Source organism: Stegodyphus dumicola, chromosome 4, assembly GCF_044657685.1.
Source record: "Stegodyphus dumicola isolate Sdum_Otavi_A_Nest chromosome 4, ASM4465768v1".
NCBI classification, from domain to species: Eukaryota; Metazoa; Arthropoda; class Arachnida; order Araneae; family Eresidae; genus Stegodyphus; species Stegodyphus dumicola.
The window spans coordinates 213303594-213322323 of NC_140771.1; the positions used below are offsets into that span (position 1 = coordinate 213303594).

Sequence of the window (18730 nt, forward strand, 5' to 3'; positions counted from 1 at the left end):
TGCAGTTTTCCCCTCCCTTATTATGTGTTCTTAAATGTGCAGAATTATGTACAATTACTTGTGTACTGCATACCTTTTGATCCAATTTATTATATTCCAGTTGATGGCAATAGGGGGACTGCCGTTTTATCAAAATCGCTTCCTGAATATTTCACCAAGTGTACAATATTTTGTAACAAAAGAAAATAATATGTACTGAACAACAGGCCTTCTATGCAAATGTAACTAATTTCCGCAGAAATGACGTTCAATTCCGTACGGCACGAACTAAGACGGATGTCGTCTTCGCTGTGTATAGTCTGCATTGTGGAATAAAGTCACCAGTGCTAATATGTTTGTGCTTTACTTAGGCTAATGATTATTTATCAGTTAACTTAATACAAGTGTACGTGAAAAGATACTTTTCCTGGTTTGATTTAGTGGCAGAACTGCACTTTTCTTACAGTTCTCAGTCTGATACTTTAATTCAGTTCAATATATATATACATATATATATATATATATACAATCATTGTAAGATATGTAATTGTGTTTATCATTTCATCTCAGTATCTTATCTGTACTTTGTAATTTAATCAATAATGGGCATATCGATTATCAAAACGTATACTGTTTATACATAATATGCAGTGTGTAGATGAATATATAGTATAAATAGGCTTACCATAATATTTTTTTGCTCAGACTAGGACAGTTTTGAGAAAATACGCCTATCAGAAATAAATTTCCTCGATAATCTGAATCTTTGAAAGCTGATGTTTACATTTTATTTCGAAGTTATCCGCAGTATCCAGTATGTATTTTTATTCTTTTGAAATTCTTTCAACCAGAAATCTTCACACTTGCTTGTGTTTGATAAATTTCCGTTGAAAATACTCATAAGAAATCGACGATGTTTGAATATTTTATAAAGGAAATTGGACGGCAAAACAATTTCAACTTGTATGCATATCGCCGGAGCTATTACACGAAAGCATAATTTTGCCGGCTGAATGATGTGTTACTTTTTTCTTTTCTGACACCAGTTGTTACGTTATTTTCTTCCTTGACGTTCGTACGGGGTTCGTATGGATTTGGAATGAACAACGACGACACTTGATGAAGTAACAAAACACACTTTATTTAGCCAATATTAATCAGGACAGCTCCAAAGTCACTTTTTACAGTCGTCGAAGATCTACTATAAACACGCTGGAAAAATCAGCGACACAGTCTTCACACTGTGAGGCAATAACTGTGAAGACAGCTTCACTGCAAAGTACCAGAGTACAGCTCCCAACTCTGCTCGGTCGTTCTCGGAACTCCACGTACTCTCGAGACTCTCCACGCTATAACTCGCGATGCACTCGACAACACACAGAGCACAGCTCCCGGCTCTTCCGTTCAGTCGTTCTCGGAACTCAACTCTTTCTCGACGATGCACTAACTGCGAAACACTAAGAGATTCTTCGATGCACTCGACGACCCACTGGGCACTCGCTGCCCGGCTGTTAACTCGATCGACTCCGCACGGACTGACTAACTCTCGTACTCCTCGAGGCACACTCACTGACTGCGGACCAGCAGGGTTTATATAGTTTTCGGCTTGTGTTCGAGAACATTCTGGGCTAAACCGGTAAGAATTCGTTCCAGAAGGTTCTCCAACCGTCCATGGTATATCGCCAATTTTGTCGCCGAATTGGTGATTTCTCACCAAATGTGGCAACCCTGCTTTCCCTTGCCATTTTATGGCAACCCTAAAACTGCTTTGTGGGGGAAGCTATCTCACCGCGCCTGTAGATTTCGTAACAGATGGAATGAGCCTTATGGAATTTCGGGCGTAATTATCTCGCTAAAGAGAAATCGGAGGCAGGGTTGAAGGGAAAGGACGATAAGGCCGAAGATCAGAGAAACAATCTGAGAGGTTTAAAAATCTAGAAATCTGTCTGGACTGCTTGGGTCGGAAAGCAGGCAATAAGTGTAATAATCATTATTTACGTGTGGTAATGTACAAGTGGCGACAATTCACAGTTATAGGAAGAGAAAGTGTATAATACTACACAGTGTAAACACAATAGTAGAAAAATAAAAATTACTTAAAAATCATGAAAATGCACGTATAATGCAGTGAACCTATTTACACTATGTACAACTCGTGTGAAAAAGTGATCAAGTAGCAGAGTTTTCGCTGTCAGTGATGCAGGCAGCCAGGGACTTGATGTATTTATCATCATGCAAAATTTTATATTTGAAGACCTTCGAATAATTTACGTAACCACAAGTAATAAATAGCTTTATGAAAGAAGCGTTCAGTTGTTTTTTGAAGAAAAGTTTTGATATCCTTGTGGAGAAAAGCATTTCAAACCAAGAAATGAGCGTCAGTAATAATTAATTCTAAGGAATTTATTTTGTACAATTTGTAATTGATAAATTTGGCGATCCTTGGCGCCGTGTTCCATGCTGGGGCTGCATAACAAAGAATAAGCCCAATACAGGCATTGTAAATGTGCCTACTTTGTTCTAAGACTCAGTTTTGAGTATTTGCCAATAACCGGTAGAAATATGTTGATAATACTGATAGCTTTACTCCGAACACGTTTTATGTGATCACTTCATGTAAGGTGGTGGTTAATAATAATTCTCAAATGTTTTGCTTTATCAACAATAGGTACAATCTCGTTAAATAAAATAAAATTTCGATAATCATTCTGCCTCTGTTTGGTGTTACGAAAGAATGAGTAATTGCAATTTGCTGGCGTTATTTTCACTCTCCAAGTTTTACACCATTGTCCTATGGAGATTGTATAACTTTGTAGGAACGCAAAACATTTCTTGTCATTTTGTTTTAAGCGCGGCAAAAGTCACGTGACACAACATTAAAAAAACGGATGCCCATTGCTCCGTTTTAGCAGCCCCTCCGTCGGTAGCAATACAATGTACTGTTACGAATGATACGCTGGGTGACATCAGAGCCGGCCAGTGAACGAAAATTTGCTCGTGGCGCCATGTCTTTGAAAATAACAACAGCCTTACGCAAACATCATTCCTTCATGAAATGAAGCCAGCAGACGAAAAGGTATTACGACGCGCCTTAAGCGAGCGACGTGCCCGTTTTCATCGGCTGAAATTCTAATCAACTAGTTTGGCGAGCTCCATGCAAAAACTGCAATAAAATTGAATATGGGCGTTAATATAGTTTTAAGCATCAGAAATTTAGTTTCTGAATACGGCAAACATCTTATTCTTTATTATAGTATTTTTTTAGTGAGAAATTAATCCAAACCAGAAAATTAAAAATTTAAAAAATACCTGCAAACTGTTGTGTTTCATCCCTTTTACTTAAGTCCTGTAATATTGATGTGAAAATATATATCTGCAGCATCATTTAAAAATTCAGTGTTTTCTTATTATAATCTTCATATTCTCTGTTTTTATTTTGTTAGCATTAAGCATTATTATCACATACATTTTAAATGGAATTAACAGTATCATTGTTATGTATTTTGCATCAGTGCTTCCAGTTTTAATTATATGAATTTATTTTATATTAAAATTATAATAAAATTAATTACTTTATTGAGATATTAGGAAATTTTTTATTTATTTCATTCTATCTGCTTACTATAATTTATGAAAATTTCTGCATTTAAGACAGTGAAAATGGATTTATTTGATTATTGCTGATAAGTAGTTAGATATTATTATTTGCAATTTCTTTATTACTTACTTTTTTGTTTTTTCAAATTTTATTTGGATCAATGATCTGGATATCATTGGCTTTCAAAATATGAACTATTCCATTATTACCTTATATTTTAATTGAAAAATTTGAGAGAAGATAAGGGGATTTAAGTGATATGAAGTGTAAATTGAAAGGAAAAGAGGGAACAAATATTTATTTAGCGGGGGGGGGGATGCATTACTTGCTTTCTTTTTCATTCAGGAAAGAGCCAATTTGTTAACAGATTCTTGACATGTCATTTAAAGTGTAGCCTGGGTATAATTTTCTGTAATTTAGAACTGAATCTTTATTTATGTATGTATGCATATATACTTGCTACTTGGTTTGATTTTCATATGTATTAATTTTTCAAATGGCACATCCATAGGTATTTTACTGTATTTTCTGCCTTTACTAGTTTCCAATGCTGAGTGTTTTACTGTGTTTTTTTCCTTTCTCATGTAGCATATTTCTCACCCTTCAATGTTTCTTAAAACGTGTTGAACTTTTTGGAGCCACAGCTCCTGGTAACTTTTAAGCGAACTTACAATTTCTAATTTACTTATTTTGCAGCATATTGCGCAAAATGTTATCTAGACCAAATTGGTCATACAGTATTGTACTAACTCCCTTGCTTGTTATATGTATATATATATATATATATATATATATATATTTCTTTTGTAATTGATTATCTTTTTTTTTTTTTTTTTTTTTTTTTTCTTTCTTTCTTTTAGATGTTCCCCCTTCAGAGCAAGAGGAATTGTTTATTCGAAAACTTTTGCAATGTGCTATGGTGTTTGATTTTATGGACCCAGTATCAGATTTAAAGGGTAAAGAAATTAAACGGGCGACATTAAATGAGTTGGTAGATTATATTACAGCTGGTAAAGGTGTATTAACAGAGCCTGCATATCCAGAAATAATTCGAATGGTAAGCATAGGTTTTTAAAATTATTTTTAGTAATATGAATTTTTTTCACTCTTAGTATCAGAGAATTTAGCAATATGAAAATTATTAAAACATTTGTGTTTAGTTTATGTAAACCCTGGCTGTTGTAAAAAATAGGACATTATATGTTCAGTTCCTACATAAGAAAAAAATTTCAAATTATAGAATTTTGATCAGCTCCAAACAGAAATCCCGTTAAAAAGGTACAAAGACTCATTTAGAATGAGGCAAGCACTGTGATTTCATAAGTTTTCATTTATGTAAACAACTACCATTGATGCATTTCATTTTGTACATTAATGGATCATGTTTTTAAATCACAGCTTTTGAATTGCATGATTTATAGCTTAATGATTTAAAATTAGGCAAAACAGTGACCTTATTTTGGCCAAATAAAGTTGCTGTTTTGCCAGATTTTTTTAGCTTTTACATAGGTGTGTTTCTGTTCCCATTTGAGCTGAATGATTGTTTCATGGTTTTATGTTTCTGCTCATATATATATATATATATATATATATATATATATTTAATATTCGATTTATAAGTCTGCAGCATATGTTATGAATTGCAGCCATTAAATTCTGTAAACACAATCACATCTGTATATCTGGGTTTTTAATGTGTCTGTTGAATTTTCTCCATCACAGAATACAAAATTAACTAAAAACTGCATAGGTAAGTAGTAATAAATTTATTCATAACTGCTACTTAAATTTTTCTGCTAATAATGGCAACTAAATTATTTATATAACTTGCATTAAGACAAGAATTATGTGATCATCGAATTTCAAAAGTAAACACCCCAGAATATTTATTTTCAGCAGAAAACTTCATCTAATACTTTTTATGTTGTCAGTCAACTACTAAATGATGTATCTCTACTGTACTGCATCATTCTTTAATCTGTTTCCTTTTGGATTGAGGAGAATAGAAAGGCTAGAATAATGAAATCTTAGTATTTAACTTAAAATGATTCTGCAGTAAACAACGTTCTATTTGTTTGTTGAATTTTTGAACTGCAATTTTTAAGCTTACGGCTCCCCCCCCCCCTTGATTATTTTACTCACAATACAATTGGCATCATTTTCCCATAAATTTGATAGTTTACCTTTTATTCATTTTATTAAGTTTTACATATTTTTACGAATAAATAACAACTTAATGTGTGTATCTTAAATATTGTAATTGCAGTAAATTGTGAATTTGAACAAGTTCACTTAATTTTCTGCAATAGTTGTTTGAGTATTTAAAATTTCTGCATTTACAATGTAAACTACATTCTCAGTTATATTTATTTATATATGTATTTATGTGAAAATACAGAACAAGGATTTTGCATGACAGATAACTTCAGTACTGTAGTTAAATGAATAGCAGGGAGTTTGACTCATTTTCATTCATAATGAATTTTGTAGTTAAATGTTTACTCTTTATTGTAGCAATGGAAGTCATATTTCAGTAAGCGCTAATGCTAACTACAGCAATACACTGAAATCAGTGCACCCACAATAGTTATCTTACAGGCTTGTGCATAGATTACTTGTTAAGGTGAGCATCCTTTTGATTCTTCATTTTTTCACTATTTGCTTGATGCCACAAAGAAAAAATTACAAACTGTAAGTTACAAATTGCTTTCTGGTTGTAGACACAGATCCCATAAATATATTTACACATTAAAAAAATATAAATATAAGAATATGTGACCTCAACTCATCATTCATTGAAATTCTAAACATAAAACAACATACTGACTTAAGTAGAGTGTTAGAAACTTTGCTTAGGCAGGGAAAAATCACAAAAAGCTTTGAAAATGGGTATAAAATTCAATTAATTTCAAAGACTGTGATGTGCCTTTATTTTCAATAAAATCAGATATCTTTACTTTAATGTTATTAAATGTAGTGCATATTAATTCTTAAGTTTCAGATTTCTAGCTGAACTAAATAAAGATGTTTTAAATCTATCACAGATTGTTCCATCAGATAAGGCTGTGACATATTAATTTCCAGGAATGAAGAGAGTAAAAATCGGGAAATACTAAAGTATGAAAGCAATAATTGGATCTCGTGTTAATCAGTAGGGAAACTGAAAGAAATCAAGATATATTTTTAAATTTGAATCACCACCATCAGACTATGCACAATAGATGATTCACACAACTTAGAATGTTACGTATGATATTTATGTATAAATAGTTGAAAAATAATATAATTTTTTTTTAATTTTGTTTTTGTAAATCTTTGCAGGCTGCATTTTAACTTAATTAATATAATGTATTTTAATGTGAAGGTGGGGAAGTTAATAAAATAACATTTGCAGAAGTGAAGTCTCTCTACAAAGCATGTAAGGAGTTTCAAAATTATATCCCATTTTAGAAACAAAGATTTGTTTCATTAATAATAATTTTGTTATCCAGAAATGTTTATTTATGTATATATGTATGTATGTATGTATAAGATAAAAATTATGCAAATCAACTTTATGATTTAATTCAAGAATAGCCTCTAAATTCATTGTAAATTTAATTTAAGAATAGTCACTTAATTCCTGATGTTTAATTTGGATATTTCCTCTTTATTCTTAAAAGAAAAATGAGGGGAGAACTTATGTAACATTTTTGGTCTGCATCATTTCCAGATCAATCTATCTTGCATAATGCTGATGATGTAGCTAATTGAAAACTTGAACTCAAAATTTTCCAAGCTAAAAACTTTCTAACCTAAACCAAAACCTTCCTGTTGGCGAGCTTTTCTGCTGGATAATTGCGCAGCTTCACTTCATCCTCTGGGCTACTTGGGTGCAATTTCGCTGTGCGCTCTTCCTATCACAATAAAATAAAAAATGTAAATGTTTTTAATAGGTGTGATCAGAGTGCCAAATAAATTGTGGCCACTAGCATCAGTTGGAATAAAAATGAATATTTAATATTGCTCTACTGCCAAGTTTTCAATTCATTATGGATTAGCATTCTATGCTGTCAAAATTATTCCTTTTTAATACGGATCTACAATCTAAGCTGTCAAGTATCTATGCCATTGTTGTTTTTGCATTTCTACATCTCTGTGTTCCTACATCAGTACTTCTAAAATGTATTTTTATTACATGCATATTTATGTATAGGTCTCATATAACACACACACATATATATATGACAAATGTGTCGAGTTCAACACATTTATTCCTGTATATTCTCGATACATATCTGTAGTCATACAGGACATGCATTCTTGATTTTTAATGTTATTAATTAAAATGAGAAATGCATCGTTGATGCATTGGGTTCAAGAAAAAGCAGATGTTCCTAAAAGTGTGTTTTCTATGAACTAATAGAGATTCCTCCACATCAGTTTCAAATACTTGCTGGTTAAGGATCACACTCTGGCCAAATGACTATACATTGATGTAGGTCAGGGTCACACTTTCAGTCCTTGAGTGGTTAGGGAGGATAGCATTTTTCTACCTAATCTCAACAATAAGTGATGTCCCAAGAGATACTTGTCAGTAGTGGAATGTTGTACATACTGGTTTTCTTTTGTTGCATAGCAGCAGGGAAATGAGAAAAAATTAAATTCCGAGGAACATAAGTGAATTAAGGTATCAAATTGTGCTTTTTCTCTGTAATTTGATCCAGCTTGCCCTCCCTTAAAACTAATATTCTTAACAACTAACTTATGAAAGTTTGAATTTTGGATTTAAAACCGGAAGTATCATTACCAGTAGTGAAAAATATGTTGTTGAGAATGAAAAGATTTTGAATCACAGTGTACTGAAAACTCTGGATTTGCAGTTACAGGATTTGAACAATAGAACTTTGTAACAAGAATTTATATCTGTATATAAAATAAAGGGAAAGTATTAGCACCAAAAATGTTTATGGCTTCCAGTTTGGATTGTTTGACGAGGAACCAGGATAAGGGGAAGTTTAGGGAGATATCCAGATTCTTTCGTCAGGAAGAATTACACCTACTAACAAGTAAGGGAGTGTATCCCTATGACTGCATGGATTTATGGGGGGAAATGCAAAAAGCCTCAGCTACCATGCAAAAAGGCCTTTTACTCCAAACTTGCTGAAGAAAATTATAAGCATGCACAGAAGGTCTGGGACCATTTTGGAATAAAGAACAAAGGCAAATACTTAAACCTTTACGTAAAGGAAGATGTGCTTCTATTAGCAGATGCCTCTGAAATAAAAAGGTAGAGAAGAAAGGGTGGAAAAAGAAACAGCTTAAGCAACTTACGTTGAAAAAAGTGTTTAATAAAACTATTTCGTATTGACAATTTTTATTTTTCAGTTTGCTAAATTTAAACTAATGATCTAGAATTCGGATTGGCAAAAGTTCCAATTAATTCATATTTCGCATTTTATACACTGTTTGTTACCGGTATAAAATATGGGCCAACCGTAAGTGTATATATTGCCAGTTTCTTTGCCACTTCATCTTGTTGCTTAGCAAAGGGTCAAAGCACAGCAAATACATTTAGAATGCAAGATTGAATGTTACTTATTAAAATTGCCGAAACAGTCAAAAGTCGTTAATTCGTAACACCCATAATCCGGACCTCAAAGCTACAAACTGTCTGTATATGCATCGCGTTGCAGAAATGCATATGCGCATAAGACCTTTACGGCTGCGCATATGTGTGTGCGCAAGCACATAGTACGTTTACGCATGCGCGTGTAATGTATAACGGATGGTATAAGCTAAAATTATCTAATTATCTATTTCAGTTAATGTTGCAGATTGCGTTGTTCCTTAATCTTCGAATTGGATCCGGCTTATTATTTTTTGCAGACTGTTAGAGCAATTTTATAAAAGTAAGCTTGAACTTCCGATTATGTCAAATAGAATTTTCGATGCTGGAGCTCCCAAAGGATCTACAAAGCAAAAGTATGTTTCGATGTCCATCAAACAAAAAGTGGAATTGCTGCAAAAAAAGGATAAAGGCATGAAGAAAGTGACAAAAAGGTTAGTGAAAACGAAAAAATTTCGATTGACAAGTTAGTAGGTATTCTCGACACAGCAATTACAGGACTTGAACAGTGGAACTTTGTAACTGAACAAGAAATTATGTCTGTATTTATAGAATTAAAGAGAAAGTATTAGCACATAAAACAAAGCAACTTAAACAATTTACATTGAAAGAAATGTTTAATAAAGTAAACAAATAAATATTAAGCTCTCTCTCTCTCTCTCTCTTTTTTTTTTTTTTTTTTTTTTTTTTTTTTTTTTGTAAATTTTGATACCCTTTAAATCATAATTGTTCTTTATTTCATAAATTACAGTTTTATATTTTTAATTTTATAATTTCTGCATGCTATCTTACCAGATTTAAACTGATGATCTATAATCCAGAAAAATCGATAATCCGGAATCGCCGAACTCCCAACGAGTCCGGATTAACGACATTTGACTGTTAATAATTAAACATTGAATTACTAGTTAAAATAATTATTTATAAATATTCTTATTCAGGGACATCATTGTCGACAAAGAAGCATATTTGTAGCCTATAAAATTTTAGAAAGACAAGTAGCTTTGTGTTATCAGAGGATTCTTATCTGTTACGATTGATGTTTTTAGTTCACAGTTAAAAATATTTTACATTTTTGATTGAGCATCCTTGTGAACATTTGCACAAGAAAAGTAATTATTTTTCTTCTGGAGGTTTATAAGTTTGGGTCCCTTCCCTGCAAATGATACAATTCTGTTGAGGCAATACTGTTAAATTTTGATTTTAGAGTTAAAACTTCCTGTTGTTCAGTAAGCACCATTTACAGCTTTCTAGAGGTTCATCTAAACTGATTTTTTTTCTTTCTTTTTTATTATTACTTAGTTGCAGTGCATTTATTATGAAAGCAAATGCAATTAATGTATTCTACCTCTGAGGAAATTATGAAACTCTCTCTAACCTTCTCTGTGGTAGGTTACTCCTGGAAGGTACTTTAAAATCAAAATTTTAACAACATCACTGCATCATATTTTTATCATTTGCATGGCAAAAATTACCTGTTTTATTCAAAATGATTTACAGTTTTACTGCTGGGAAAATATGTACTTTTATATTGTGGCATCTGAGAAAGCAGGTAATCCTTTTAACACCCATTCTAGATTTCTTTCTTGTTTTCTTGAAGTTTTTTCTTTCTTGAACATAAACATCTCTTTTGAAATTTTTCAAGCACATGTTCTAGAGTATGCAAGTGGGATTCTAAATTCCCTGGAATGAAATATAATAATAAAATATAATGTTGGATATTTTCCTCTATAAGATAATATATGGTAGACTGTACTGTTTGAGTTCTATATTTCTGGCTAGAATACACTTTTTAAATAAATTTATCCGAATTTTCAGTCTATTCCAGGTAAAAGGGCTTCATTCTATTCCGAGTTGATTTTTATTTCATTCTATTCCGAGTTGATTTTTATAATTTTCCACGTGTCTAATGTGAATAAGAGCCAATTCCTCCATGAAGTACCTCTCCTTTTTTTGTGTGTGTCTTTTTTTTTTACTAACATTTTTGTAAGTCGTTTAATACTTCACGTGGTGCACGAGGAAATATATTTTTTGTGCAATTAAAAAAAAACCCTCTCCTTAAACAAATAGCTCCCATGTGTTTTATGACAACCTAACTTATCTCTTATTACACCGTTCATGTTTTCAAAGAGAATATTGCCAATAACATGTTCTTGATTTATATCATTCTACATTAGTTCTTTGTTTATTGAAGTAACTGAAGAGACATTTCTTACATTCAAAAAATTTTACTGCCTTATTGTGCTATAAAAAAAATCTTTAAAAAAAATGTTTCAAAATTATGTAAAATTACTATTTAATTATAAAACATATTATTTTTCATTTCTCTTGTCTAAATATGTCATATTTATTTGTCTTTTAAAAATGCGTATTGAATTTGTTTTATATTCTGCAGATTGCTTGCAATTTATTTCGCACATTGCCACCTAGTGAAAATCCAGATTTTGATCCTGAAGAAGATGATCCTACTCTTGAAGCCTCATGGCCGCACTTGCAGGTAGCTGCTTTGTTTTATTTAAAATCTTCAGATTTTTTCCAATCTGATTTAAAAATTAATCAAATTTTTGTTTGTTTCTTGGAAGCATGTGAAATATTTTCTTAAAAATTTGTTTATTTTTTTGAGAAGAATTTCAGTTGAAATTTTTACTGTATTAAATTTTCATCTGAATTAATATTTTAGGAATTGAAAAGTTTTAATAAAGCTTTTTGTATTAACTTCTCAATTTATTTTATAATTTTTTGGTTAAACTGAAATCTGCGTGTTTGCACTTTAGCTGGTCTACGAGTTTTTCCTGAGGTTCTTGGAAAGTCCAGACTTCCAGCCAGTAATTGGTAAAAAAGTTATTGACCAGAAATTTGTTCTTCAAGTAAGATTTTTCTTTATCAAAGACCTCATTATCAAATTACAGTCCTGTTATCATGTACAAATTTACATTTTTGTAGTGACTTTATGTAGTATTCTCAAAGTTGTCATCATTTGTACTTTGGTTTTGATGTTATAAATGTTTAAATTATAAATAGTGTATGTAGTAATAACAATAAATTATAATTTGGGAAATAGCAATCATTTAATTTTTATTCATGTTTATTTTCATTAATTTCATTCTTATTGGTTAATAAAAATAAAATTTGCCTTCAAAATATTACATTATAAGTTTACTCATACTCAAAATAATGACAGTATTGCTAAATAAAGTTTTGTACTGTATATATATGGCAGATGTACAAAAATCAAAAGAAAATTATACAGACTAAAAATTTTAATTAAAAATAAATAATAATAATAAAAATTAGCGGTTTTTTCAAGATTAACTTCAATAACATAAAAATAAGTAGGAATTGTGGCATTCCAAACTAAAAATGAAGCTTGTTTCTGTTCATATTCTACAAAAATCAGTAACACTTATGACACAGGCTTGACTGTAAGTGATTTATGTTAAATTTTTTTATTTAAGTTGCATTTATTGTTACGAAAAAAAATTGTATTATATCCTAGAACAAATAGTTTTGCATTTGGAGGGATCTTATTTAAAACAACAGTAACAGCTATATATAAAATAGTAATTTTTTTGGTTATGCATTTTTGAAGATATGCAGAAGCTTACATCCTTAAAACAGCTTTTCCTCTCTTTATTAAAATTTTAAGAGGTGATAATATTGTAAGCTGTTTTGATAACTCTAATTAATTACCTGCTAAGCAATTATTGTCTTAAATCAACATTCCATGCAGAAACAATTGATAATTATCAGCTAGTATGTACTTTTATATTATGAAACAGAGAACAGATGAAACTTTTCATAATCTACCAAAAATAAGCTCATTTCCCTGGGGAACTGGTATTCAAACATTGGGAGCCATTTATCTACTTTGTGCAGCTATAGCTAAATAAATAAATAAAAAAAAAAACATTCATTTATGTGATAATATTTCATTTGCATCTAATTTTGTCAGTTTTATGGAGAAAACAATTTTATTCCCCCTTTCTTTCTAGCTTTTGGAATTATTTGACAGTGAAGATCCTAGGGAGAGAGAATTCTTGAAAACGGTATTACACAGGATATACGGGAAATTCTTGGGTTTGAGGGCTTTCATTAGAAAACAGATAAATAATATATTTCTTAGGTAATTTCTCTTTGTTTCTTTTTAATGTATTTTCAGTATGCATAATAATCATTTAAATAATGTTGAGTTATTGAAGATTGTTATATTTCATATTGTCTCTTCAATTATTTTTTGATGTATTTAATCAATTAAATTTTATCAAAACTTTTTTTATATAAAATTAAAGAAAACCATTATTGTTAACTTTTAATTGTGTTTCTATATATTATGTACATTTAATTGCTTATTACAATTCCTTGTGTAAGATTTTTTGCATAATGCTAAGAGTGATTAAAAAAGTTATACTTCCTTAGTGCATAATAATTAAGTTTTCTTAATGTATATTTATTGCCAATCAATTTTAAAATTTCTTAAATTTAATATGTATTTTAGAAAACAAATGCTTATTTAGTTTTTGAAGTTTTTGAATACTTATTTAGTATTTTAGAAAACAAATCATGTACGTAGAAACCATCAAGATTCTAAATCCAGTATTTAATGCTTAAAAATTGAATACAGTAGATTTCCTTTGGATTGGTCGTGTTTTAACTGGCTATATTTTTGTCAAGACTTTTTGTCATAAATTTCAGTAGCAGTTCTAGAAAAAACATACCATATGCTGCACTCATAGACATCACAGTACTGTGCGTAGAAAGAATTTAAACAACAGCAGTGCTTATGGTAATTTTGAAATATTTTATGTAGTTGTTGCAGCAAATGTACTGAACTTCTGATAAATTATATATTAAATAGTAAAGCAGTTTGCCTACCTTTGATTTTGATTTTACATTTATGGAAAACTTGTACAATTCTGCTTCAAAATAGGAATTAAAAAAATTAATAAATATTCTTATACAACATTAGAGATGCATTTTTCATTTGTAAGTTTTGCTGTTTCGATAATGGCCATTTAATTGGGAGTCTAATTTCCATACAATTTCATGTTTCTGTGTGTATATGTAAATAAAAATCATACATTTGTATGTAACATGTATTTACTTAATGCTCATGTAATGCAAATGTGATATTAATGGTGGTTCGTGGGGTATTTAAAAAATGGAGGTTCACAAAGCAGATTTTGAAAATAAAATATGCAGATACAACATGACTTACAAGTTGAAATACATTTGCATTTTTGCAAGTTAAAGGAAAATAATTCAACTAAAAGAAAACAAGTTCTCATAGGTAAAAAAAAAAAAAAAAAATTGATTGTAATGTTTTATCTCTTACGATGGAATGTAATAAGACCGTAATACTGCTCGCAATATATCTTTAATATTGATTACAAAATAGTGAAGTACAATTTTTGTAAATTAAATCAATTCGTTGTCATCATCATCATCATCAACTCTCTCTCTCTTTTTTTTTTAAAGACAAGTCAATAACATTTCCATTAAATTTAGATGATATTTTTAATCGTTCTTCCCCCCCCCCCCAATTGAGATCATGGCTAGAGAGCTTTGTTTGTCCTCGTTCATAGTTGTCTTAAAGATGTTTTAAGAAACTTTTTCTTGCAGTACTAGAATTTTGGAGTTTTGAAGAAAGAAATAGCAGAAAGGCAAGAAAGAAAACAAAATCTCTCTTTAACTTGCTTCTTGATAATATCACTTGTATATTTATCTATTACAGTTCTACTTTTTTTTACCATATTTTATGGACTATAAGATGCAACTTAATTTGTAAGGTTTTTTTTTTTTTTTTTTTTTTTTTTTTTTTTTTTTTTTTAAAGTAACATTTTAACCGTTTTTTATTATTCAATTGCAAAGGAAAAAAAAAAAAAATAGTTTATAAAACTAAACTGACCTTTAAAATCCTTGAAAATTGTCATCTGACCTTTCCTTCTTTCTTCTTCCTTGTTATGATCGTTGTCCTCTTCATAAATAAGATGGTCTTGACTGTCATCGGTAATCATAAGATGGTCTTGAGTGTAACCTAAGCCACACTTCTTGAAAGATTTAACAATAATATCTTCTCTGACTTTAGACCATAACTGTTTTATCCACTGACACACTTGTTTGATTGTAGGTTGTTTTAAAGTTTCCTTTGGCGTGAATTCATGTTGGTTTTCATCTATCATCCATTTGTTCCATTCCTCTCTCATATACACTTTAAATGGTTTATTTATCAAGACATCAAGAGGTTGCAATTGTGAAGTAAGTCCTCCCGGAATAACAGCAAGTTCTGTATTTCCCAGTCTCAATTTCTCTTTTACAGAATTTTTCAAATGATTACTAAACTGATCTAGCACAAAAAGAGAACTCTTCAGTAAGCAGATTTCCTTCTCTCCCTTACTCTGTTAATCCATAATTTCAAACCAGCCTCAGCCATCCAACCCTTGTCATGTACATGAACAATAACACTTGGCACTATTTCAGAAGGTTTCAGCATTGCTTTGCTCTTGAAAATGATCATTGGACTGTGTTTAGTATCGTCGGCACAGCATGAACGGACAACAGTGTGGTGCATTTTTTCATGGCCACTTGTTTTTATAGTTACAGTTTTAGTACCTTTCATGACAACAGTTCTGTTACTCGGCAGATCAAAGGTTAGATTAATTTGTCCATATTTGCTATTTGGCCTAGTTCCACACTGCCTTTCTTTCGATGTTGAACAATGAAGCAATGTAAAGATAATATTTTCTCTTCATACTCGAATTTCCTGAGGTGTTTTGGTTTTGGTTCACATGCTAAGTCCATGAACCTTCATAAACCTGTAACACCAACAAACTCCTCCCTTAAAATCTGTTAAGTTCCACTCTAGTGTTAGCTTACGAGTGCGTATTTGAATCAATTTTATATTAATTCCAATGCCATTAATGATGGTGTTCTTGAATCCATTTCAATACATCATCATCTAGTTTTGGCCATTTTGCATTCAGTCATCTATTTAGTCTTCCTAATTTTTTTTAAGTTCTTCTTTACTATCCCGCAAATCGCGACTAGTTTTTTTTCTGTTGGTGGAGGGCTGAAATGCCACTCAGCTGCTCTGTTTCCGCGGCTAGTTTTTTTCTGTTGGTGGAGGGCTGAAATGCCACTCAGCTGCTCTGTTTCCATGTTCTTCTGCATATGCTATTACTTTCAATTTATAACTCGCATCATATGAATACCTTTCATTTATTTTTTTTTTTTTATTTTTATTTTATTTTATTTATTTATTTATTTTTCATTACAAAACTAGCTACTAACAAAAAATATTGTACTGTTACTGATAACACAAATTACTTTCAGTTTAAGTTCATTGGCACACCACAGAGTGCAATCTTGCATCATAGGCTAGACAATGTTCTGGGTTTGTGATAGTGGGAGGGCAACAGTGTTGTGATTTGCTGTCAGTTGAATCCATTGTTGCCAAATACAGATGGGTTTCTCGTGGCATCTAATATATGGCCATTTTAAGACTGGCTAGAATTTTAAATCAAACATTGGACACTTTTATATTAATTTTGAGTGTAAGACACACCTGAATTTTGGAGGCAAGTTTTTGAAGAGAAAAGTGCACCTTATAGTCTATAAAATATGGCATACGAATATTTCCTCTCTTTATTTTTCCTTGAAGTATCGTAGGATTCTGGCATCTCCTTTGTCACTGGAAATTGTTAACTTGGTTTCTAACGGCTACTACATCAGTTAATATATTTTGAAGTTGGTTTTATAACACAGCATAATATTGTGAAACACTGGAAGCTAAAACACAAATTCTTAATTTTTTAACATAAGGCTAATTATGCTTAATTTATTGCCGTAGCTTGTGTAGATATTGACTCTATTTTTTCCATGCATTTAATCATCTGTTCTCTATATTCATATACTGTATCGATGGTTCAACTAGGAGTAAAATTCCATCTAGTAGCTGAACCATGAGGTATCCTTTTCCTAACAATTTCATCTAGAATAGTCATTCTCTGTGGAGAGTTTGTAGAGACATTAGGTATTTTTTGGAAGCAGGCAAGATGAAAAATGAGCAATTGCCTTTGCCAGGAATCAAACCACGGGCCTCTGGAATATCAGCCCAGCATGCAAAACCACTACACCACAAAGGCATGCTAGGAAGGCGGGAGAAATATCTTATATACTCCCCCTTTTAAAGGGCGACTGAGGTTTTTAGGGGACACAATTGCCAAGTGCTGGGTGTTGAGAATCATCGTTCACCATTCTTTTTTTTGTTCGGGCACCACTGTAGACACATTAGGTATTCTTTGGAAGCAGGCAAGATGAAAAATAAGCAATCGCTTTCGCCGGGAATCGAACCACGGACCTCTGGATTACCGGCCCAGCGTGCAGAGCCATTACACCACGAAGGCAAGCTAGGAAGGCGAGAGAAATACCTTATAAGTTATTGAAAAAGTCTGTAATGCCACTTAGGTTTAAAAAAATACTCAGAACTTGCTGATTCTGACTGATTGTTTGCTTAACAATCAAAACTGATGTCATAGTAGATGATCATAGTAATCAAACTGATGTGCCATAGTAGTGCAAAAATTGTGCTTTCTTCTTGGTACACTGAAAAGTTTGAACACCAGTGTGATGACTGCTCATCGTGCTTGCTCCATCATAGTTCTGTGATATTAATTTCTCTGGTTTGTGTACTACTTGATTGGCTACTTTAGATTTTGCATTTTGCCCGGGCATCGTTTTCATAAATTCCCAGAATCTCTCAACCAGTTATTTGTTACTTAAATCCTATCAAAAAAAGTACAACCAATTGTGAACTGAATAACACATCAGTAATTTCATCTGCTATTACTGAAAGAAAATTTGCTTTTGAGATCTTATTTTTTATGTGGTTCTGACAAATAGTGAGCATGCAGTCTAGTGAATTATTTTTAATTTCTTTTCATGTTCTTGTAAAAACATTGGCATTAGTGAGATGGTCTTTAAGAGATGAATCAAATTCTTCTGAGAAGTTAGTAAGATCTCTGGAAAACTCCTGGATTAAATGAACCCTTATGTTCATCTTGTCTTTGAAGTGCAAGCTCAAATGTTCTGCAAAACAGTGTGCAATCAACAATTTTTGTTTGAATATTAAGATTTTTGGCAACCTTATCATTATGTCTTTTAACATTTAAAGGAAATTGTTGGGTTGTTGGCAAGTATCCTCCTTTCCTAGCTAATTAAATTCTAAAATAGAGTTTAAATGTGATTTATGAGTATTCATTCTTTTTATTTTTGTCATTTAGATGTGATAAATCAGGAACAATGTAATCGTCATTCTGTTTTGTAAACAGCAGGGCATGGAAAGCAAAGTAGGCCATTAGTTGATTTGTATCCACACATCCATAAACATTTCTCATATAAATAGGATTTGAATTTCCCTTTAAATGCTGTAGTCTTACATTTCGTCACCTAGATAAGGTTTAACAGAGATATTGATCTGTGTAATTTCATTTCAGTTTTTCCTTCCAAAAACAATGTTGAAATATGTATTTACTTAATTCCAAAATACT

At 31.4% G+C, this 18730-nt stretch overlaps 1 protein-coding gene across 2 annotated transcripts in view; it reads left to right on the forward strand.

Annotated features, from left to right (window-relative positions):
• wdb (serine/threonine-protein phosphatase regulatory subunit widerborst) overlaps positions 1-18730 on the forward strand; it is a 198194-nt gene that overhangs the window by 131088 nt on the left and 48376 nt on the right. For both annotated transcript variants that reach the window (XM_085815958.1, XM_085815959.1), the window contains exons 2-5: positions 4438-4634; positions 11581-11682; positions 11960-12052; positions 13178-13308. In XM_085815958.1, the coding sequence (XP_085672084.1) occupies positions 4438-4634; positions 11581-11682; positions 11960-12052; positions 13178-13308 (523 nt within the window). The remainder of the gene's footprint in view (positions 1-4437; positions 4635-11580; positions 11683-11959; positions 12053-13177; positions 13309-18730) is intronic.